Here is a 24,237-nt window from a genome sequence, read left to right as displayed (position 1 = left end):
CCCCCCCCCCCCAATTCAAACCCTGATCTAGGACTCAACTCCCAACCTGACTCTCAGTTCGGACCATGAACCAAGTCTTATAAACTCCAATTTTGAGATCCAACTCTCGGCCCTTACCTTGGATCAACCTTGAATCGAGATCCAACTCCCATTCCTGATCCCAACCGGAGACCTAATTCTAGATTTTTATATTCAAGTTAAAATTTCCTAATATTGAATATTTGTAGAATAAAAATAAATAATAAAAGCTATAAAAATATTATTAAATGGGGCAGCAAAATTAGTACACCCCATGGCATATTTATATTTATTAATTTATTGATTCACTTCTTTGATTGGACTTCTTGCAACTATACCATTAGTTGACTTAAAGTCTTCTTATGTCATTTTTGGACAGAGAAAAATTATGATACCAAATTAAAGATTGATATAACACAATTGAAAAAATAAAGTGTGGAAAAAAAAGGGCTCAATATTAAATTATTCAACAGAATATTGGAAATTTGCTATTAATAATGAAGACAACTTGACAAATCAATTTTCTTGGTATTAATGAGTAGTAGCAAATTAGTTAAAGCTATGTGATAAGAAAATTCATTTTTCTATCTTATTTAAAAAAAAAAAATGACCGAGAATTTGACTCTTGACCATAATAGGAGCCCAACTCCGGTTCCTAACCCAGGATCAGACTCCCGATCCACCCCAACTCTGATTAGAGATTCGATTCCCGATCCATACTTTAATCTGGGACTCAATTCCTAAACCTGACCATGTTTAATTTAGCACCCTTTTGGTTATTTTTTAAAATATATATAAATCTTGCTCAATTATACATATCTAAAGCACATATTTAAATTCATTAAAATTTCAGTCATGACTAATATTCATGCAATTTTTATAACAAATGTTACTTAAATGGGACAACAAAATTAGAACACCACATATATTTTTATTTTTTTTGAATGTAAGCTAGAAATTCAGATAAATAATTTTATGCAATTGGTTGACTTGAAGTCTTCTTTGTCATTAATTGGAGAAAGAAAATTTATGATACCAAATTAAAGTTTGATATAGCAATGTGTAGAAAAAAAAAAAGGGGTCCAATATTAGAATATTCAACACAATATTGTATATTTGCTAATAATAATAATAATGAAGACAACTTTACAAAATATTTTTTTTTTAAATATTAATGAGTCATGAAGAAAACTTTTCTATGTTTAACTATTTTTGGGTGGTGTTATATCATGTTTTCTTCAGCCTTGTATGGATGGTTGTTATCCATTAGTATTATATTGTTAGTTTAAATGTTATGTTTATTTTAATTAATATTTAAATTTTATTGTAACGTATTGTTTAATAACAACACAAAGTCTCATAATGTGTAACGCTGATTTAACGTGATCATAATGTTACCTTAGTGTTTTTCTTCTTCTTTTTATTTTTACTTATTACCTCTGTTGCATAAAGGATGATCTAGTTTGACTTGGAACGGAGTTTAAGAAAAGAAAGAAGACTTTTTAATCTTGTGGTTCTAAATTAAAGTTATGTCAAATGTATCAAAATGCCCTTAAATCTTGTGGTCTTAAACATAAAACGTGGAAAGTTAAAGTTAAAATGTTGCCAAAAAGGGAAAGGGGTTATTCTTTTTTTAAACAAACTAAAAAGGAAATAGGGACATTCTTTTTGAAACGGAGAGAGCATTATTCAATAATTTTATTCTTCTTCAGGAAAAATTACATAGTATACTTTACATTAACTATAGTTTAAAAGAAGGAAGAAGATATAAGTGACCCTTTAGACTATGACCGAAATTTCAAAGATATACCTTAATTAAACTAAGGTTCTATTACCCAGAACTCATTTTATATATAAAATTGTACACCTTTTGACTTATGTGACACATACATTTGGATGTGACGCAAGCCAAAAATGTGCACAAAATTACAAAAAAAATGAGTTCAAGGGTTAATAGTACCTTAGTTTAGTTAAGGCGTATCTCTGGGGGAGGTACTTCTTCCTTTTCCCTTAAACGATTTGGGTTATAGTTAATGTTTTATAGCAAATTTATGTCAGTCTGTGCTCGCCTCTCTCCCTCCTGAATTGGCAAAATACAATCTATTTAAAAGTGATATTCATTAAATTAATATAATATGAAACAATACGTAACACCATTTGTAAAAAAGTTCATCATAAGTTCCATTTTGTGATGGATTATTAATATATGATAATTAAACAAGTAAAAACTTCATTAACAACTTTTGTGAAGGTTGGCTAGTATGTCACAAACTTTATTTTTTAGAAACAAACATCATAAAACAACATAAATTAGGTACATAATATGTGATGTCAAACAACAATTACATCTATTTTTGCAGAATCAGAACAACTCTCAAGCAACTTCACAGACTCAGTTGAGTTCATTGAAGAACTAGTTAGATTGAACTCCAACGAACATGGTTCACGCAATTCAGGGGGCCTAGGAGGCGTTTGCAATGCTTGTACATCACCTTCAAGCATTTCCACGACTCTAGTCATTGAAGGACGATCGAGTGGATTCATTTGTATGCACCACAAAGCAACTAAAGTCAGCTTCTTTACGTCTTCATGTGTCTCGTCTAGTACTTCAATCTCCTTTCCCTTGTCGAGCTGATCATATATCCAATGTGGGAAGTACTGGCTTGACATATCCTCTCTGGCTACCGAGTTTGTTTTCAAGCCTACGATATCGATGAGTAACATTCCAAAGCTATAAACATCTGCCTTATAAGATATTGGACCAATGCTTCTGTTGATCAACTCTGGAGCTACATAACCAATTGTTCCCCTGACTGCTGTTAGAGTAACAATGCTCTTATCCGTCGGGTATGATTTTGCAAGATCAAAATCAGATAGTTTCGGAATGAAATTCTCATCCAAAAGTATGTTGTGTGGCTTGATGTCAAAATGTAGAATCTGAATGTCACAACCTCGATGCAAGTATTCAATACCTCGAGCAACTCCAAGAGCAATTTCAAACTTTCTTTTCCAACTTAATAGTTCAGCTCCTCCTTCTCGAGGTGTGATGTACTTTTCAAGTGATCCTTTAGGCATGAAGTCATATACGAGAGCACGCTTACATCTCTCAGCACAATAGCCAATAAGTTGTACTATGTTAACATGATGAATCCTCCCGATTGTAGCAACCTCGTTGATGAAGTCTTGTCCATCGGCTTTGGGCTTGCTCAAGATCTTCACTGCTACATTAGGACCACTTTGAAGCTTGCCTTTATATACTGAACCATAACCTCCCTGGCCTAGTTTCTCTTTAAAGTTTCTAGTCATCTTTCTTATGTTGGAGTTGGAATATCTAATGGGCGTGAAATTGTTCTCACCGTGCAGGAAACTTTCAATTGCATCATAAATCGACAAATGCCTTCTTCGTAACTCAATCATTAGAAATACAACTATGCATGGAAATAGAATGACTCTTGCCACAATGCTAAACCCTGTGTACAACCATCACAAAATAAGCAACCACCAACGTCTGCTCCATCATTTCGACATTAGAATGATTTCTAGTAATATATTTGAAAGGCGAAAGATGTGGCTTACCAGCTATGGGAAGTATCCATGGGACGATTGCTGCAAGAATGCCATGAATCAATACTACAGTTAATCTAACTTGCAACTAGTAACCATTATATAAAACCAGAATCGACAATAAAAGTACGACTTCTTACTTGCAAGAACGCGGAGAACATGCATTTGATCAACTTGATTGTGGCCATCCAAAGAAAAAATGCAGAACCGGAAAAAGAAAAAAACAGTTAAGACTTGTACAGAATAACTGCTAACAGTCATGTCTTATATTCTAGGTATGACATTGGGAATGTTCTTACTACACTGCGTTTGGAAAAATCTAAAGTTATAAGTTTTGCAGCTGACATCCACACAACGACCATCCCTTGAATTTTCGCCTTCACATAGATATAGGCTGGCGCACTTGCTACAATGAAGTTCACGAAACCATGAAAGCTCAAAACCATATGTCAAAGCATTATGCCAACTTAAAACAGAAATGTTAGTATTTCCATCCTGAATAGGCCATGAAGCCATTGCCATGAGGTCTACACTACACCCGACTTCCAAATCGGATGGTGGTAAATAACCTATGGTTGCATATGTGTGTCCCCTATTTGAATCAAAAGAAACATTGGAAGCATAACTCCTGTTGAGACAATTAGTGATTTCCACAGAGACTGGAGAAGTTATGGCAAATGGACAGCTGAAGAGAGTGATTGTAAAATAAAAATAATCAGGCTTCGTAATGAAACTGAAACGAGGAGGGTCAGGGTAATCCGTAATCGAATTCTGAGGAAGAGAGCAAATAACTTGTTCTCTTATACCAGGATCTACAAGACGGATAGTGGAGTTATCGTAATTGATGGCTTGAACATAGTAGTTCTGTGATCCATACCAATCGTGTGGAGGTATTGTTAATATGGTGTGATCTCCTTCACAGCTCAATTCATAGTTCTTAAGGCCACAGTGCTTTGGATCACTTTTCAATCGAAACGGATAACTGATGTTACGAATACGCCCACAATTAGAAGGTACACACTGCTCTGTCTGTTGTGCAAATGGGGTTTCTGAGAGCTGTATGAAGATGAGGATTGTAAGAAGAAACTTGGTAATTCTAGACATTATATTTTTATGGGATATTTCACACTTCTCTGCAAGTTAGCAACCAAATCTAAAAGAACAATGGAAAGTCTTATGAAGTCTAGTAAGTCAATCATGTCATTAAATTCTACCTAGAGAGTAAGGGAAGTCAACATATCTCTCATATACAATCTTGGAGGCACAAGACTTTTCTTGATAAAAGAGTGTGGAAAAATCAAACCATTAAATCAAAGAAAAATCCATACAGAGAATAACACATCTTCAGATCATATATTGATAAAAACAAATTAGCTGCTGCCTCCCCAGGTTTGGGGCGTGATAAACTTGGTATCAGAGCAGGTCGTGTCAGTCGAGATGACCATCTTTTTCTTCTTGTACTTGCTTTTCATCACCATGGTATTGTTGGCTATGGTTGGTGATGGAGCATATGATTGTAGTGAGTCCAGGTGTGGAAGTGATGGCCCTAGCATTCATTTTCCCTTCAGGCTTCGCCACCAGCCAGAATATTGTGCTTATCCAGGCTTCGAGTTATCTTGTGACCGCAAAAACCAAACCATACTCACACTTCCCAATTCACTTATACTATCTGTTGGAGAAATTGATTATATGTCTCAGCAGATAAGCCTTCATGATCCCGAACATTGTCTCATTCTCAACATATTGCACCTTAATTTATCAGCATCTCCTTTCTCCTTCCCTGTTCATGAACCTTATTTCACACTAATTGACTTTTCAGTATTCAAATGTTCTGGTATGCCTGCTGATTATCAGAACCAATATCCAGATTGTGCCTCTGACAAAGCAATATTTGCTGTTTCCTACTCTTTAGAGACACTCCCCCCTACCACTTGCAAAAAGATTCATGAAATTCCGTCAATTCCTGCCTATACAACTACCAGTTTGATAAGACTCAGTTGGTTTACTCCAATGTGTAGTTATTGTGAAGGTCTTGAAATGGATTGTGGCTTCAAGAACTATACTAAACAACTGACTACTCAGTGTTTCGATCGACCATTTACTACAAAAGGTATTGACTCATTTAAAAAGTTACCTTTGTTTGATGCCATGATCATGTACCTCTCTTTTCCATAACAAAAGAACTGTTTTAATTCTGACAGGCGGCGTAAAGGAACCTCTGATTGCAGGTATGTACTGTGTGAGTTTTGGTATAATATTTTGCTCCCTTACATACTTTTAATTGCTGAAAAGGATTATGTGTGGATGCCCTGGTGAGGAGGCGTGAGAGGTTGGATATAGTGGGGTTGAGGAGAGGAAGAGGTAGGCCAAAAAAGTAATAGGGAAGGTGATTAGACACAATATGACGCATCTTCAGCTTACCGAGGACATGACCCTTAGATAAGGATGGTATGGAGGTCACGGATAAGGGTAGAAGGTTAGTAGGTCATTAAGGGTTGTCCTATTACTAGCTTATTCATGTATTTGGTTTAGTGGTAGTATAGAACACCGTGTCAGCTGTAGTATAAACGTACTCTTTGGCTTTTGGCATTTGATATCACTTGTGGTTTACTGTGTTTAGGTGATTTCACTTTATTGTTGTTGTCACGATTCCTTGCATATATGGTTCATGTTTCTCCCTACAATCTTTCCCAAAACAGCCTCTCTACCTCGGGGAGGTAGTCGCAAGGACTGCGACACTCTACCCTCCTAGACACCACTTTGTGGGATTTCACTGGTTATAATGTTGTTGTTGTACATACTTTTAATTGCCTTACCAATAATTTGTGAGATCACATGTTCCAGGTGGAGTTATAGGTCTCATTCTTATGGGAATTATTATGATGGCACTCTATGAGTGTTATAGCTCAAGCAAAATTGAAAGAGAGAATCAAGCCAGAGTTGAAAAGTTTTTGGAAGACTATAGAGATCGCAGACCGACAAGATATACTTATGCAGATATCAGAAAGATGACAAATCAGTTTCAGGAAGTATTGGGAGAGGGAGCTTACGGTATCGTTTATAAAGGAACACTTTCCAATGAAATACATGTTGCTGTAAAAGTTCTCGATGATTCTGAAGGAAATGGGGAAGAATTTATTAATGAAGTTGAAGCAATGGGGAAAATCCATCATGTCAACGTGGTTCGCCTAGTTGGTTTTTGTGCTGATGGAGTTAGAAGAGCTCTAGTGTTTGAATACTTACCAAATCAGTCCCTTGACAAGCTCATTTTTCCGATAAGTATCAAGATAATATCACCCTTACTTGGAAGAAGCTTCACGATATTGCTATCGGAACAGCAAAAGGGCTAGAGTATCTTCATCAAGGATGTGACCAACAAATCCTTCATTTCGATATCAAGCCTCAAAATATTCTGTTAGACCATAACTTGAACCCAAAGATATCTGATTTTGGTCTTGCTAAGTTATGCTCTAAAGAGAAAAGTGTTGTTACTATGACTGAAGCTAGAGGAAACCATGGGTTATATTGCACCAGAAGTGTTGTCAAGCAATTTCGGAAAAGCGTCTCATAAATCTGATGTCTATAGCTTTGGAATGATGCTACTTGAAATGGTTGGAGGGAGGAAGAATTTTGATGCAAAGGCGGATACTAGCCAAATGAACTTCCCCGAGTGGATTCATGAGCGGTTGAATCAAGGAGACGAGTTGAAAATCAGGATTGAAAAAGATGATGATGTTATGATTGTAAGGAAATTGGCTGTTATAGGACTTTGGTGCATCCAATGGAATGCGATAGATCGACCATCCATCAAAGTTGTTACGCAAATGCTAGAAGGAGATGGGAGCTACCTAACTATTCCTTCTCCTTATACAACAAGAAACACCACTCACGTTGGCCCTTCGATGCAAGAGTTGACGGTAATATCAGAACTAGAATGAATGGAAGCCTTAGTTACAGATCAACTCCTGCATCTAAAGTTGTAATGTCAAGAGTCATTATGTTTAGCAGCTACTTTCGCAACTCTTTTCCGCGTCCAAAATATTTATTGTCAATCTGTCATGATTCTAATATTAACACTCTCACAAAAGTTATTGCATACGCAACAACAAAAATGATCACCGCCACAACTAATGCAACGCTAATAATATAATTACCTTAGAATTCACCACATTCAGTCATGACAGAGAATTTGCAAAAGGCGTACAAGTATCTACAGAATGAATGATCTTACGATTTTTTGTGCAGAAAGTATCAGATACAATTCATAGATATACCTGAATTGGCACCACCGGTGTGTAGCCTAATCGATCGTTTCTGCTACGTGTTTGCATGCTCTAGTCGTCAACTGACCAAATGCGTACAGACAAATCAATTGTGCCAATACATCATCATACAGATAACGTTTTGGACGATGTTGTTACGTGTAAGGAGAGGCCTCCTATACCATTGTAAACATGGCTATATGTTCGAAAGGTTGCAACAGGGGAACATTAATGCATAAACCACTGCCTTCATTTGATCAATGCCAACAAAAATGCTACTCATATCCATCAAAATTTCTCGAAAATTATTCGTGTGATCAGCTAACTTCAGGTTCTTCAAACTTATCCCATATAGAAACAACCCATCCATTTCCAACTTGCTCGTAATTTCTACGAATACATGTACTACTTGGACATGATTTCTTTGTGACATTTTATCAAACAAGTAGGGAACAACTCTAATTGTTTTAATTTCCACAAATTCAAGCAATGTATAACTTTTTTCTTTTTTGATGACAAGGGAAATCCGCAGTCGCTACCCTTTGGGTGCGCACAGGGTAAAACTCTCGCTCTTATGCAATAGCTCGCAAACCACATAGGAGAGGTAACCCGCACTAGGCAAGTCTCGTACGACGAGCTCGACCCAGAAGGCAAACCCCTTGCTTTCGCTGGCAAGAAATTTCGAACTCGAGAACTCCAACATGGAAGTCTCAAGCTCAAACCACTGGGCAACCCCGAAGGGTTCAAGCTATGTATAATTAAAGCATACATTGTACAAATCAAGCTCTCGAGTACACTCGAGGATTGTCAAGTACTTGAAAGTCGGGAGCTTGATTTATCTCATGGATACCTATTACCTCCCACCAACAATAAGTATCAGGTAACTCTGACTAACATTTTGTTTGGATCATTGTTACCTATTGTTTCATAATATATGATATTGTAGTCTATTGTATTGTATTGTATAGTAGATACAATGTTTGGTTAAATTGTATTGTTTGTTGTTATTCAATGACATTTTAATTGTTTGGTTTGATTTTATCGTACTGTATTATAATTTATAAATTTACTAAAATATCCTTAATCATTCTAGGGTAAGAGATTTGACTAGATTTAAATAAATAAGGTAAATGGTAAAATAGAATTTTGAAATGTTATGTAAAGATATAATTGAAAAAAGAAATTAAGTAACAATAGGAACACACCAAATCGGTTGTTCTATAAAATAGGGGTTTTCATTGTTACGTAACAACGAAACTTATCAATACAGTACAATACATTTTAAGTAACAATCAAAACAAACATTGTAGATATAGTAACGATACAATACAATACAATAAGTAACAATGATCCAAACATAGTGTAAGAATTTAGAACAAATGGAAATAAACTGCATAATATTTTACTTTGTTTTTGTCAAAAGACCTCTATGGGTCCTACCTGATGCAACACTGACATAGTAAGTCCAATCGATTCATAAACTTTAAATTTTGGAGTACGAATGTTATATATGAGCGAACTCATATATATTAATTTGGTTTTAACATAAAGCATGAATTAAAAAAAAAATCCCCGAGAGAGATCGTCACACCATTCTTTCTAAATAAATTGTTACAATAAAAGAAATGATTGAAAAACAGTCTTGGCGATGGAACAATTAAGTTATATCATTTTTTTCTCCCTTCCATTTCTAATTTTCTATGTGCTTTCTCTTACCACCGGAATACTTTTTGTTACTTGAGTCTTCTTTTTTGGTATCGGACTTTGTTGAGCTCAGTCTCCCCTGAAAAATCATGCATAAAAAAACTTTGAGTAACATTTTAAGATATATTTTTTCATCATATTAACATGCAAAAAATTGTAATTTATAGTACTTTTTATACAGTTTTAAAATATCTAATTTTTTTTTGTTTAAAATATCGAATTAATGTGATCTAATTTACCTTTGAAAATTAGTCAAATTGACTTTCGATAAGCGTAAAATGACAAATAATTCCAGACGGAGGAGTACAATTACAATCCTATTACAACTACGATACACAGAGATCAAATCTAACATATACTATGTATCCATTGATTTAAAATTTAAAATCCGCCTCTAGTTTCTCATTCAAAAATAAATAAATAGCACAAGTATCAATTAAAATTCCTTTAAGTACCAGTAATGTCCTGTTGTTTTTGATCAGATAGTTTCTCTTGGATAGTTTCTTCCTGGTCCTTTGTTATTGCCACCTATAAATTCACATTGTTTTTTTTTAAAAAAAAAATGATTGAAAAAGAAATATTTATCTTAAAATACAATGAGAAAATTCAATAGTCCAAAGTTGAAAACAAAATTAAAATATTCCCTAAATTAAATAAATAAGCATAAGTCAAGATTAATTATTTACCTCACATAGGTTGATAAGGGATTCAAACTTCACACTCTCTGGTATTATTCCCTTATTTAAATTACCAATGCTTTCCTTCATTAAGGTATAATCAGACTCACCTGAAAAAATCACATAAAACTAGATGAAAATTAAATACTTAATAGTATTTAAGTCAATTGTAAGAAGTTTAAATAAATAAATACCATGGATAATTACTTTCGTATCCAGAGGCGAATTTAGGATTTGAAGATTTTGGGTGCACCAATATAAACATAGAAAAATAAAAACAATAAAAACATGCTTTAGTAGGACTCGAACGTTGGTCTAGACTCTAGAGGGTGCTATCTCTAGCTTCTACCAATAGCACAAGGGCACTTCTATGTTTCTTATGAGTGTAGTTAACTATATTCTAATTTCTACCAGTTTTTCAATGTAGATATGCGTATATACATATGATTTTTTCGAAAGTTAGCGGGTGCATGTGTGTACCCCTTCCATATAGTGTGGGTCCGCCCCTATTCGTACCATGAATAAAATTAATTAAAATTTTCAGACTTATCTCCATTTTCACATCAAAATAATTTGAAAGAAGTAATATAAGCCAATAATTGTGAAATGATAATTTCTTAAATAATGTTTGATACCTTCTTGTTGTTGTTGTTTTTCAAGTGCTTCCTCCTCAAAAGTGTCTTGTTGCTCCTTTTTCTTTTGGCTTTCACTACATTCTTTGGGTCTCTCCTTCTGTATCACCTTCTTACAACTTTCCTCAGTATTCTTTTCGAGTAACTGAAAGTAAAAAATTTATTATGTAATAAAAAGACCACAATCAATGTGTTGTGTTATGAAGGAGTGATTAGGACATCATGTGAAAGTTTACAATTGCATATCATATGATTGATAAATTAGATACAAAAACTTATACTAAAAATATAATATTATAAAGAAAAATATTTATAAGTTATTTCGAGAAAAAATATCCCACAAACTGAATTCTTAAACGTCTACATTGTGTATTTTATTGTGTTATACTATGAGAATAGAGATTTTTAATTTATAGATCTCCAAACTTTTCCTCTAAGGAAAAAAAAAAGAAAATATAGAAGAAAATTATATTTTCCATTTAGAAAAAGTTCAAGCATTTATGTTAATACTTTGAATTTTCTTTAAGGAAAAAAATAAACTTCAAACAAGAAAAGAAATGTTGAAGGAAGCTTGACAATTGATGGAACACGTCGAAGGACCCATCGAAGCAGGCTGACGAGTTAGAGTTAGAGTCATACTAGGATTAGACTACTAAATCCTAAGTTATGTACAACTAAGCTACTGAATATTATAGGATTCGACTAGGATAATGTATTTGACATGCAATACAATACTACTTATGTAAGTATTTGTATTGTAGCAGGACTCCTAGTATAACTAGAATAGGACTCTTCTCCTATATAAGGAGCTTGTAACTCAATATTATAATCATCAATACATCCTTGATTTCTCCATACTTTAGTGAGAATTATACATGGTATCAGAGCAATAAAACTTTTCCGCTCTTTAACGTATTAGATCAAAACCAAAAACAACCAAATTATCAAACCGCAATGGCCCCTTCTACCAACACTCTTTCGACCTCTTCAATTCATCATCTTATTTCGTCCTGCTCCATTAAACTTAAGTCAACGAACTATCTTATATGGAGAACACAAATGACTCAATTGATTCAAGTGATGAGATTAACCGAACTCATCATAGAACCATGTAAAATGACCTGTTCCATTGAACAAATTACTGAGAAAATTGTAACAGGAGAGCAGGGTGCAGAATATAGCAACATTGTTGATGACTGGGAGGAGAAGTATGTGTTACTAAGGAGTTGGATTTCAGGCACCTTGACAGAAAAAAGCATGTATCTGATTGTAGGATGCTCAACTGCCAAGGAGATGTAGGAATGCTTGGAAGAAACATATCTTCAAGCAACTAAAGACAAGGAGTTCTGGCTCAAGAAACAGTTGCAAATTGTGAAGCTAGGAACCAAAACAATTGACGAATACATTAAGGAATTCAAAAGCATATGTGATGGTCTTGCAGCCATTCACAAGCCTATAGATGAAGATAACAAAGTGATTAATTTTGCTAGAGGTCTAGGTCCTAAGTACAAGACCTTCAAGACTCTTATGCTAGGTAAGGCACCATATCCTACTCTTGATTAATTTTTTAATGCTCTCATAGGTTTTTATATGAGGGAGGATGAAGAAGATGTGTCTCAACAAAATCATAATATGGCATTCTCTGCCCAAAAAGGCAGGGAAAGAGGAAACTACTCTAAAAAAAAGGAAGCAATAACTTCAATTCAAGAGGAAGAGGCTTCAAGCTTACTGGATAAAGAACAGGTCCTTATAACAACAGAAACGGACCAGGTCCTCAGCACAAAATCTTCAAGTGGAAGTCATGAAAGGGACAATTCTGATGCGTGTCAAATTTGTGGTAGGAATAACCATACTGTTCTTAAGTGTTTTTACAGGTGGGACTATTTTTACCAAGACACAGATGAGCTACCACAAGCATTGGCTGCTACTAATCTACAAAACACTACTGGTGACACCTTTTATATGGACACATGAGCAAGTAGTCATATGACACATAATTCAGGTATCATAACTAGTCTTAAACACTACAATGGACCAGGTAAAAATTGTTGGAATGGATCAAAGTTAGACATTACACATGTTGGAAACATATCTGGAACAGGTCTAAAGTTAAAGGAAGTTCTTGTAGTCCCTAAGATCAATAAGAATTTACTCTCGGTAAGTAAGCTTGCAATAAATAATTGTTGTACTCCTGAATTTGATGAAACTAACTTTGTTGTAAAAGACAAGAGGACAAGGACACTGCTGGCCAAAGGATCTAAAAGGAATGGACTCTATGCTTTGCAAGATAACAATCCCTATGCCTTGACTGTTGCACACAATTGGAACACGTCAAACAACATGTGGCATACTAGATTAGCACATCCTAGTTTGAAGTCTTTAAAAGTTTTGAGTAGTACTAGTTGCATCAATGTTAGTAGTTCAAATAAAATGCCTACTGTTTGTTCTAGTTATCAGTCGGGAAAGAGCTGTAAACTTCTTTTTGATTTGAGAAATAAAATTGAGAAAGAACCCTTATGAAAATTCATTGTGACTTATGAGGACCTGGTCCTGTCAAATCTTCCCAATATATGAAATATTATGTCGTATTTGTTGATTATAACACAAGATATACATGGATTTATCCATTAAAAAGAAGTTTGAATTCTTTGAGGTCTTTTTAAAATTTCAGAAAATGGTGGAAAAACAATTTTCTAAAGAAATTGAGATTTTTCAGTGTGATGGAGGTGGTGAGTTTATCCAAACAGACTTCATTAAGCATTTGAAATATCATGGCATTGTAAGATATATTGCATGTCCTAACACACCTGAACAAAATGGAGTTGCAGAGATAAAACATAGGCATATTGTAGAGAATGGCTTAACTCTACTACTTCAGCTAACCTACCTTTGTCTCTTTGGGTTGAAGCTTTCCTCATTGTAGTATTTCTCATCAATAGATTGTCTTCATCAGTCTTAAAGACGGTGACTCCATTCTTTTAAGTTGTATGGGAAGCAATCTTATTACAACAGTCTAAAAGTGTTTAGTTGTAGATGTTTTCCATATATCAAGGGTAACAATAAGTTCAGACCAAAGATATATCCTTGTGCGTTCATAGGGTACAACAACTTACACAAATGATATATATGATATCATTTTTCTACAAGGAGGGTTTACATATCCAGACATGTTGTGTTTGATGAAAACGCATTACCCTATGTGTCTTTAAAGCAATTTCAGACTAATATTGATGTCTCACCTCACCTTGCTACTTTTGTTGAATCTTTCTCTAAACTGCAGGCATATGATAATTATGACTCAGGGAAAGTACAGGCTGCTAGTGCACACATTACTAGTGATAATATTGATACATCTCATGCACTCATTGATGATGAGAGTATTATTGACCTCTCAGGTGCAAAATCAGATGATGAGGAACATGTTGAAGTTGATGATCCATACAGTAGTATTGAAACTCCAGCTGCAGATTTTGAATCTGCCAGCAGCAATGAGGAACAGGTTGCTCTTACAGGTCTAGCCAATGATCATCATCAAAAAACCACTTTAGTTGATATACCAGTTGACTATCAACTTGACAATGCTACACTCCAGTCCACTAAATTTGTTGAGGTACCAAATACTGCTAAGGAAGCACTAAAATCACCTCATTGGCTTGCAGCGTATGCATGAAGAAATTGATGTTTTACATACTAACAAGACATGGATTTTGGTGTCCAAATCTCCTGGTATGAACTTGGTTGGATCAAAATGGGTGTTCAAAACAAAATTAAAAGCTGATGGGACAATAGATAGATACAAAGCCTTGTAGCAAGGGAATTCTCGCATCTTAAAGGGATAGATTTTGAAGAAACATTTAGTCATGTGGTTAAATCTACAACTATTAGGGTGTTCTATCTATTGATGTCAGTTCAAAGTGGGAAGTTAGACAACTAGATGTCAAAAATGTCTTTCTCCATGGCTTCCTACAAGAGAAGGTGTACACGAGTCAACCTCCTAGTTTTATTGATCCCCAGTATCCTCAACATGTATGTCTACTAAAAAGGCATTATGTGGTCTTAAACAATCCCCAAGAGTCTTTTTTGATAGGCTTAGCATGCATCTCTTACACCTTGGTTTCATTTGTAGTAAGGCTGACCCTTTTCTATTTACTCTATTTACTTTGCAAACTCACAAAGGAAAAATATTTCTCTTGTTATATGTGGATGATATTATTGTCATAGAAAGTAATCCATCTCACGTCTCAGAGTTGGTTCTACAACTTGGGAAGGAGTTTGCTATGAAAGCTCTTGGCCATTTACACTTCTTCCTAGGAATTGAGGTGAAGTATTTCGAAGGTGGAATTCACTTAAATCAAAGCAAGTATGATACTGAATTGTTGGCCAAGACAAAGATGACTTTGGCAAAGGCTGTAGCCACACCTTTGGCTAAAAACATGGTTTGCATGAAGTTGTGGGAAGTCTTATAGATGCATCCTTTAAAGAATGATAGTAGGGAGTCTTCAATATTTGACCCTCACAGGACGTGATATCACTCCTACTATGAATTTAGCAAGCCAGTTTATACAAAGCCCAATCATTGAATATCTTCAAGGGGTGAAAAGGATTCTCAGGTGCATCAAAGGTACTCTACACTTTGGACTCAGAATTTATTTCACAATCAACATGTAGGTTATATGGCTACTCACATATTGATTGGAGAGGTTATACCACAACTAGGAGATCAACTACAGGTTATATTATCTACCTAGGTACAAATTTTATTTCTTAGACCTCCAAGAAACAGACCACAGTAACCCAATCGAGTGTTGAAGTTGAGTGTAGAGTAATAGCCTCCACTGCCACAGAAATGACTTGGATTTTGTATCTTCTTCATGACCTTGGAATGTTCCTTCAGTCTGTTTTCTTACGTTGTATTGTGATAATATGAGTGTCTTGTACATGACAATTAATTCAGCTATGCGTGCTAGAACGAAATGTGTTGTAATGGACTATCATTTTATTCGTGAGAACGTGGCCACAGGACAACTTCTTACTCAATTTGTGAAGTCTCAGGATCAGCTAGCTGATATTCATACCAAAGCCTTAACAAAACAAGTTTTCTCTTGTTTTTGCAACAACTTAGGAGTTATCGTTCCTCCACTCACTAGCTTGAGGGGAAGTGTTGAAGGAAGCTTGACGACTGATGGGACACGTCGAAGGACCAGGATCCATCGAAGCAGACTGGCGAGTTAGATTTAGAGTCATACTAGGATTAGACTACTAAAATCCTAAGTTATGTACAACTAAGTTATTGAATATTATAACTGTCGATTAGGATAAGGTATTTGGCATGTAATATAATATTACTCATGTAATTATTTGTATTGTAGTAGGCCTCCTAGTATAACTAGAATACGACTCTTCTCCTATATAAGAAGCTTGTAACTCAACATTATAATCATCAATACATCCTTGATTTCTCTTTACTTTAATGAGATTTCTATAAAAAAAAAAATAGGGCAAAACCCTAACAACGTGAATTATCTAGATTGGACAGCTAAAAAAATTATCCTAGACAAGGACATAATTAGATAAACAGAGATATGAAAATTACCGTAGCAATGAAGTCAATAAGTTCGAAACTATTTGCTATACTATCTGGTACTCCTTGTTGCACATGGTCGTCTGCATCTGCTCCTTCTTCGATTGGAAGTTCCGAATCATGCCCTTCGTTATTCTTCTTTATTCCAGATTGCATTTTGCACTTCACCTTTAAAAAATTGCATTTATTTAACCAAATTAATTTTATAAATGATATTTTGAACGCTTAAATTCGACTACTAGTAATTGATATCAGGGGTGACAAAACTAAATTCAACCCGCTTAACCCATCCAATCCGTTTAAGTCACTCATTTATTAGCTTAATCCATTTCAATCCATTATAGATTGTGTTGATAGTAACTCAAAACTGACTCATGAGAAATCTTATCAAATCATTTATAAAAAAATAATAATTTAATTTGATATGTTATATATAATCATGATAATAAAAAAATATTAGGTACTAAAATAATTTATAAGAACAAATAAAACAATTAAAACTTAGTAAACATTCGGTTGGCTCTTGACCCGTTTTGTAATCAATTACCGATTCGTTTTAACCAAACTCGTTTTAATCTACGCAAATTCAGATTGATTTGAATCTTGATACGCTTGTTGTGTAGATCCATTGTAATCCTTCCCTACCCTCCCCCCTCCCCCAAATTCGACTCAACTCGTCCAATTGTCAATGTGGAATAAATTAACAACTCCATAAAAATAGTCAAAATTTATCGAACATAGAAAAAATTGATTTCACCATAAAATTTAAGGAAATAAAACAAGTGAGAACAAATATTGTTTACTTAATAATTAATGAGTTATTACTTGAATTGAATGAAGAAGCAAAATCGTGTTTACCTTACCGGTTCAAATGTCTCGTCTTGGGCGGCGAGATGTTCCCCTGAAAATTTATATTGAAATGATGAGGCGAATGAGGATATCTCATGTTTTATAGAGCCTATTTGGCTCAGCTTAAAAGCTGGTCAAACTGACTTAAAAGCTGGTTTTTGACTTATTTAGCTGTTTGGCAATAGTGAAAATAACTTATTTTAAGCAAAAAGTTAAAAGCTGGGGTAGGGGTGCTTTTTTTTTTTTTTTAGCTTATAAGCTGTTTTAAGTTGACCACATTTTTATCTTTTTGCCCTTAATATTTTTATACAATTTCCAAATTACCCACATAACCCTAACATCTCTTTCTTCCATTTTTCCCTTTTCACGTTTGGCATAGCAACTTCAGCATTTTTATCCAAACGCATAACTGCTTATTTTAAAAATAAGTTTCAGCACTTTCAAAAGTACTTTTTTAAAGCTGCTTTTATTAAGCCCATCCAAACGGACCCGTAATCTATTCTTGGATACTGAGTTGTTCCCTTGATACCCTCAAGTATTCAATTTTGACACTTTAATTTGATACTTATCAATAAAGACGAAAAGAACTTTTAAATTTCAATGATGTGCACAATTGAGGTTCTAAATCAATTAGTCTCAAAATTTTATTTGCTTTTGTCATGATAATAGTGATATTTAACAATAATTGAGAAAGTTAATCAAACTTTGTGCTTTTTTATATTTTATTTTACGATATTTCAACTTTCATGTGAGTAAAATATGTGATAATTTTACTTTCATGAGTTTTTAAAAATAGGATGTATTTAGCATCTATGTATATTATGTTTTGTTCATTGATGATTAGAGATTTTGACTCATTTAGGGCTTATTATTCAAGAATTTAGTGTCTTCAATGCCTATTTTATACTCATAACTACTGTTAAAATTTTGATATGCGGCAGTTGGCCCTCGCTAAAGCCACTCGTCAAGTCGTCGAGTGGACGTTCAGCTCGCCGAAAGTTCCAACATGCGAGCTCATAAATAAAACCAACTTGACGAGTAGACAAGTGGTTCGACGACATGCCGAAGAGATCAACGATACCGACCTAGATCGTCGAATATTACAAGAAGTTTTGGAGAAAAGACGAGAAGAAGAGCACTCGGTGCATCGCCGACCTATTTGGCGAGCCGACTTACTTCGCCAAGTTGACTCCGTGATGAAATTCTAGAAACGTAGAAATGAAATTTCAAAAGAAGAGAAGGAGTTCCAACATTTTTCACTTCTGGGTTTTTGAGTTTTTACATTCTAGAACATTGTTTTATATTTTTGAGTAGAGATTTAGGTATAGTGAGACTTTTATCCTAATTTACAGTATTTTTTGCAAACTTGCGGATCATTGCCATATCTGTTGGAAATTCCATTGGTAACTATTTCTTGTCCTTTACTATGTTTGGCCTTTACAACGTCAAACGAGCCCCAAAGCAGGTAAACCCCCTATTTTGCTAATTTTCATGTTCTATAGTTCACAATCTTTTTTGGTAATCCAGAATTTCGATGTCATTTTTTACTAAATTTTTTGTGCACGTTCGTTAAGACCTTAGTTATGGAGACAGTTGGCCTTGACAGCCAAAACTGCCCATTTATAAGGTCAAACGAGCCCCAAAGTAGGTAAACACCTAATTTTTTTATAGATTTTCGTATAGTTCATGGATTTTTGGTGATTCGGAATTTTGACATCATTTTAACCGAAATTTTTTATAGACGTCCATTAAGACCTTATCTATGGAGTTAGTTGGACTTGACAGCCAAAACGGTCCATTTACATGGACAAACTAGCCCTGAAATAGGTAAACACCCCATTTTATTAATTTTTCTGTGTTATAGTCTATAAACATTTGGTGATTTGGAATTTCAATGTCATTTTTGCATAAGTTTTCGTGGACGTCCGTTAAGACCTTCGCTATGGAGCTAGTTGGCCTTTACGATCAAAACATTTCATTTACAAGGTCAAACAAGCCCAAAACAGGTAAACCTCCCAAAAAAATTTCGTGTGTTATAGTTCACAATCTTTTTTGGTGATTCGGATTTCGATATCATTTTTGCCCAAATTTTCAAGACGTCTGTTAAGATCTTAGATATGGAGCTATTTGGCCCTGACGGCTAAACCTGCCAATTTATAAGGTTAAACGAGCCCCAAAGTAGGTAAATACCTCATTTTGTCCATTTTTTGTATGCTATAGTCCATGAATTTTTGGTGATCTAGAATTCCAATGTAATTTTTGTCAAAATTTTTCGTGGACGTCCGTTAAGATTTTAGCTATAGACCCAGTTAGTCATAGCGATCAAAATGGCCCATTTAGAAGGTTAAACGAGCCCCAAACCAGGTAAACCCCCTGTTTTATCAATTTTTGTGTGCTATAATTCACCATTTTTTGGTAATTTATAATTCCGACTTCATTCTTGCTGATATTTTTGTAGATGTCTGTTAAGACCTTAGTTATGGAGTCATTTGGCTCAAACGGCCAAAATGACTCATTTAAAAGGTCAAACGAGCCCTAAATTAGATAACATCCCAATTTGCCGATTCTCATGCGCTATAGTCCATGAATATTCTTTTATCTGGAATTTTGACGTCGTTTTTGTCAAAAGTTTTTGTGGACGTTCGTTGAGACCTTAGTTGTAGAGCCAATTGAACCCTGACAGCCAAGACGGCCCATTTACAGGATCAAACGAGCTCCAAAGCAGGTAAACATCCTATTTTACCAATTTTCTTGTGTTATACTCCAAGAATTTTTGGTGATTTGGAATTCTTACGTTATTTTTGTTGAAATTTTTCGTGAACGTCTGATAAGACTTTAGCTATGGATCTAGTTGGCCCTTGCAGCCAAAACTGCCCATTTAAAATGTCAAACGAGCTTCAAAGTTGGTAAACACCCTATTTTGCTCATTTTCGTGTGCTATAGTTCACCATTTTTTTAGTTATCCAAAATTCCAATGTAATTTTTGCCAAAATTTTTCATGGACGTTCGTTAAGACCTGAGTTATGGATTCATCTAGCCCTAACTTTCAAAATGACCCATTTACAAGATGAAATGATCCCTAAAGCAGGTGAACACCCCATTTATCTGATTTTCATGAGTTATAGTCCATGAATTTTTGGTGATTTGGAATTCCGACATCCTTTTTGCCAAAAATTTTGTGGATATCCATTAAGACCTTAGTTTTGGAGGTAGTTGGTCCTGACGGTGAAAACGACTCATCTACAAGGTCAAACGAGCCCCAAAGCAATTAAATACCCCATTTTACCGATTTTCGCGTGCTATAGTCAACGTATTTTTGGTGATCCAAAATTCTGACGTTATTTTTGGAAATATTTCTTGGTCGTCCTTTAAGACCTTAGTTATGGAGTCAGTTAGCAGTGATGACAAAAATGACTCATTTACAAGGTCAAACGAACCCCAAAGTAGGTAAACCCCTCATTTTACCGATTATCGTGTGCTATATCTTTTTTGGTGATCCAGAATTTCAACGTCACTGTTGCCAAAAATTTCATGAACGTCCGTTAATACCTTAGCTACAGAGCCAGTTGGCCCTAACGGCCAAAAGGGCCCATTTACAACGTCAAACGAGCCCAAGAATAGGTAAACACCACATTTTGCCTATTTTCGTGTGTTATGTAGTCCATGAATTTTTTGGTGATTAATAATTTCGATGTCATTTCTGCCAAAAGTTCTCATGGACATCTGTTAAGACATTGACTATGGAACTAGTATGCCCTAACGGCCCACTTACAAGGTCAAACGAGCCCCAAAGTAGGTAAACACCATAAATGTCGATTTTTGTGTGTTATGTAGCCCATGGATTTTTGGTGATCCAGAAATCTGATGTCATTTTTGCAGAAATTTTTTGTGGCCAATTGTCCCTAACGGCTAAAATGACCCATTCACAAGGTCAAGCGAGCCCCAAAGCAGGTAAACCCTCAATTTTACCAATTTTCGTATGCTATAGTTAACCATCTTTTTGGTGACCCATTACTCCAACGTCATTTTTCTCTAAATTTTTCGTTGAAGTCCATTAAGACCTTAGGAATGAAGCCAGTTTTCCCTGACGGCTAAAATGACCCATTTACAAGGTCAAATGAGCCCCAGAATAAGTGAAGACCCCGTTTTGCCAATTTTCTTGTGCTATAGTCCATGAATTTTTGGCGATCCAAAATTTCAACGTCATTTTTATCAAAAATTTTCGTGGACGTCCGTTTAGACCCGATCTATGAGTCAGTCGGCCCTGAAGGCCAAAAATACCTATTTACAAGGTCAAACTAGCCCCAAAGCGAGAAAACACCTTATTTTACCAATTTTCCTATTTTATAGTCCATAGATTTTGGTAATTCAGAATTCCGACGTTAGTTTTGCCAAAATTTTTGTGGTTGTCCTTTAATACCTTAGTTATGGGTCAGTTGGTTGTGACAGCAAAAACGACCCATTTACAATGTCAAACAAGCCCCAAAGTAGGTAAATCCCCATTTTATCGATTTACGTGTGCTATAGTTCACCATTTTTTCTGATGATCTGGAATTCCGTTGTTATTTTTGCCCAAAAAATTTGTGGACGTCCAGTAAGACCTCAGCTATGGAGTCAATTGTTCCTGATAGTCAAAAAGGCTCATTTGCAAGGTCAAACGAGCACCAAAGCAGGTAAATGCCCTATTTTATTGATTTTCTTGTGCTATTGTCCATGAATTTTTGGTGATTTGAAATTCCGTACTTTAATTGTGGAGCCAGTTGGCCCCTGATGGACAAAACAACCCCCTTACAAGGTGAAACGAGCCCCAAAGCAGGTAACACCCCGTTTTGCCAATTTTCGTATGTTATAGTCCATGTATTTTTGTTGATTCAGAATTTCAACATTATTTTTGCTGAACTTATTCTTGGACGTCCGTTAAAACCTTAGTTATGGATCTAGTTGGCCGTAACAGTCAAGACAACCCATTTAGAGGGTCAAATGATCCCCAAAGCAGGTAAACCCCCATTTTGCTGATTTTCATGTGTTATAGTTCACCATCTTTTTTTGTGATCCAGAATCCCAATGTTATTTTTGTCGAAATTTTTTGGGGACGTTTGTTAAGACCTTAGCTATGGATTGGGTTGTCCCTCACGGCTAAAACGACTCATTTACAAGGTCAAATGAGCCCCAAAGCAGGTAAAAACCCAATTTTACCAATTTTTTGTGCTTATAAGTCCATGGATTTTTGGTGGTTCAAAATTCCGACGTTATTTTTGCCGAAATATTTTATGGATATCCGTTAAGACCTTAATATGAAGTCGGTTGGCACTAACGGCCAAAACAACCTATTTACAAGGTCAAATGAGTCCCAAAGTAGGTAAATATCTCATTTTGCCGATTTTCGTGTGCTATAGTCTATGGATTTTTGGTGATCCAAAACTCCGACGTCATTTTTTGCCGAGATTTTTTGTTGACTTCCGTTAAGACCTTAACTATGGAGCCAGTTGTCCCTGACGGCCAAAACGATCCATTTACAAGGTCAAACGAGCCCCAAAGCAGGTAAATACCCCATTTTACTAATTTTTGTGTTCTATAGTCCAAAGATTTTTGGTAATTCAGAATTCCGACGTTAGTTTTGCCAAAATTTTTGTGGTTGTTCTTTAATACCTTAGTTATGGAGTCAGTTGATCGTGACAACAAAAATAACCCATTTACAAGGTCAAACAAGTCCCAGAGTAGGTAAATCCCCATTTTATCGATTTACGTGTGCTATGATTCACCATTTTTTCTGGTGATTTGGAATTCCATTGTTATTTTTGCTAAAAAAATTGTGGACGTCCAGTAAAACCTTAGCTATAGAGCCAGTTGTTCCTGACAGCCAAAAAGGCTTATTTGCAAGGTCTAACGAGCACCAAAGCAGGTAAATGCCCTATTTTATCAATTTTCATGTGCTATTGTCCATGATTTTTGGTGATTTGGAATTCCGACAATATTTTTGCCGAAGTTTTTGTGGACGTCCGTTAATACTTTAATTGTGGAGCCAGTTGGCCCTAATGGACAAAACAACCCCCTTGCAAGGTGAAACGAGCCTCAAAGCAGGTAACACCCCGTTTTGTTGATTTTCGTGTGTTATAGTCCATGTATTTTTGGTAATTCAGAATTCCGACATCATTTTTGCTGAAATTATTCTTGGACATCCGTTAAAACCTTAGCTATGGATCCAGTTGGCCCTAACAGCCAAAACAACCCATTTAGAGGGTCAACGATCCCCAAAGCAGGTAAACCCCCATTTTGCTGATTTTCATGTGTTATAGTTCACCATCTTTTTTTGGTGATCCAGAATCCCAATGTTTATTTTGCCAAAAATTTTCAGGGACGTTTGTTAAGACCATAACTATGGATTGAGTTGTCGCTCACGGCTAAAATGATTCATTTACAAGGTTAAATGAGCCCCAAAGCAGGTAAACACCTCATTTTATCAATTTTTTTGTGCTTATAAGTCCATGGATTTTTGGTGATTCTGAATTCCGACGTTATTTTTGCCGAAATATTTTGTTGACATCTGCTAAGACCTCAATGAAGTCGATTTGGCCGTAACGGCCAAAACGACCTATTTACTAGGTCAAACGAGTCCCAAAGCATGTAAACACCCCATTTTGTCGATTTTCGTGTGCTATAGGCTATGGATTTTTGGTGATCCAAAACTCCGATGTCATTTTTTGCCGAGATTTTTTATTGACTTCCGTTAAGACCTTAACTATGGAGTAAGTTGTCCCTGACGGTCAAAACGATCCATTTACAAGGTCAAACGAGCCCCAAAGCAGATAAACACCCCATTTTACTAATTTTCGTGTTCTATAGTCCATGGATTTTTGGTGATCCAAAATTATGACATCTTTTTTGCCAAAATTTTTGTGGGCATCCGTTAAGACCTTAGTTATGCAGTCAGTTGGCCCTGATGGCCAAAA

General features: G+C 35.4%; 1 protein-coding gene and 1 pseudogene across 1 annotated transcript; one reads left to right on the top strand and one right to left on the bottom strand.

Annotated features, from left to right (window-relative positions):
• Positions 1–2,225: 2,225 nt before the first annotated feature.
• LOC107015174 (rust resistance kinase Lr10-like) lies at positions 2,226–4,787 on the bottom strand. The gene is made up of 4 exons (XM_015215368.2): positions 3,882–4,787; positions 3,723–3,755; positions 3,595–3,624; positions 2,226–3,488 (listed from the first exon to the last, which is right to left on the bottom strand). Exons 1-4 carry the CDS (start codon positions 4,684–4,686, stop codon positions 2,350–2,352), a joined length of 2,007 nt encoding a protein of 668 aa, XP_015070854.1. The 5' UTR covers positions 4,687–4,787; the 3' UTR covers positions 2,226–2,349.
• Positions 4,788–4,863: 76 nt separating this feature from the next.
• On the top strand, positions 4,864–7,652 carry LOC107015185 (annotated as a pseudogene).
• Positions 7,653–24,237: the final 16,585 nt, after the last annotated feature.

The sequence above is a fragment of the Solanum pennellii genome, chromosome 1 (assembly GCF_001406875.1).
Source record: "Solanum pennellii chromosome 1, SPENNV200".
NCBI classification, from domain to species: Eukaryota; Viridiplantae; Streptophyta; class Magnoliopsida; order Solanales; family Solanaceae; genus Solanum; species Solanum pennellii.
Note: the sequence above shows the minus strand (reverse complement) of the source record. Positions and strands in the feature narration are given on the sequence as shown.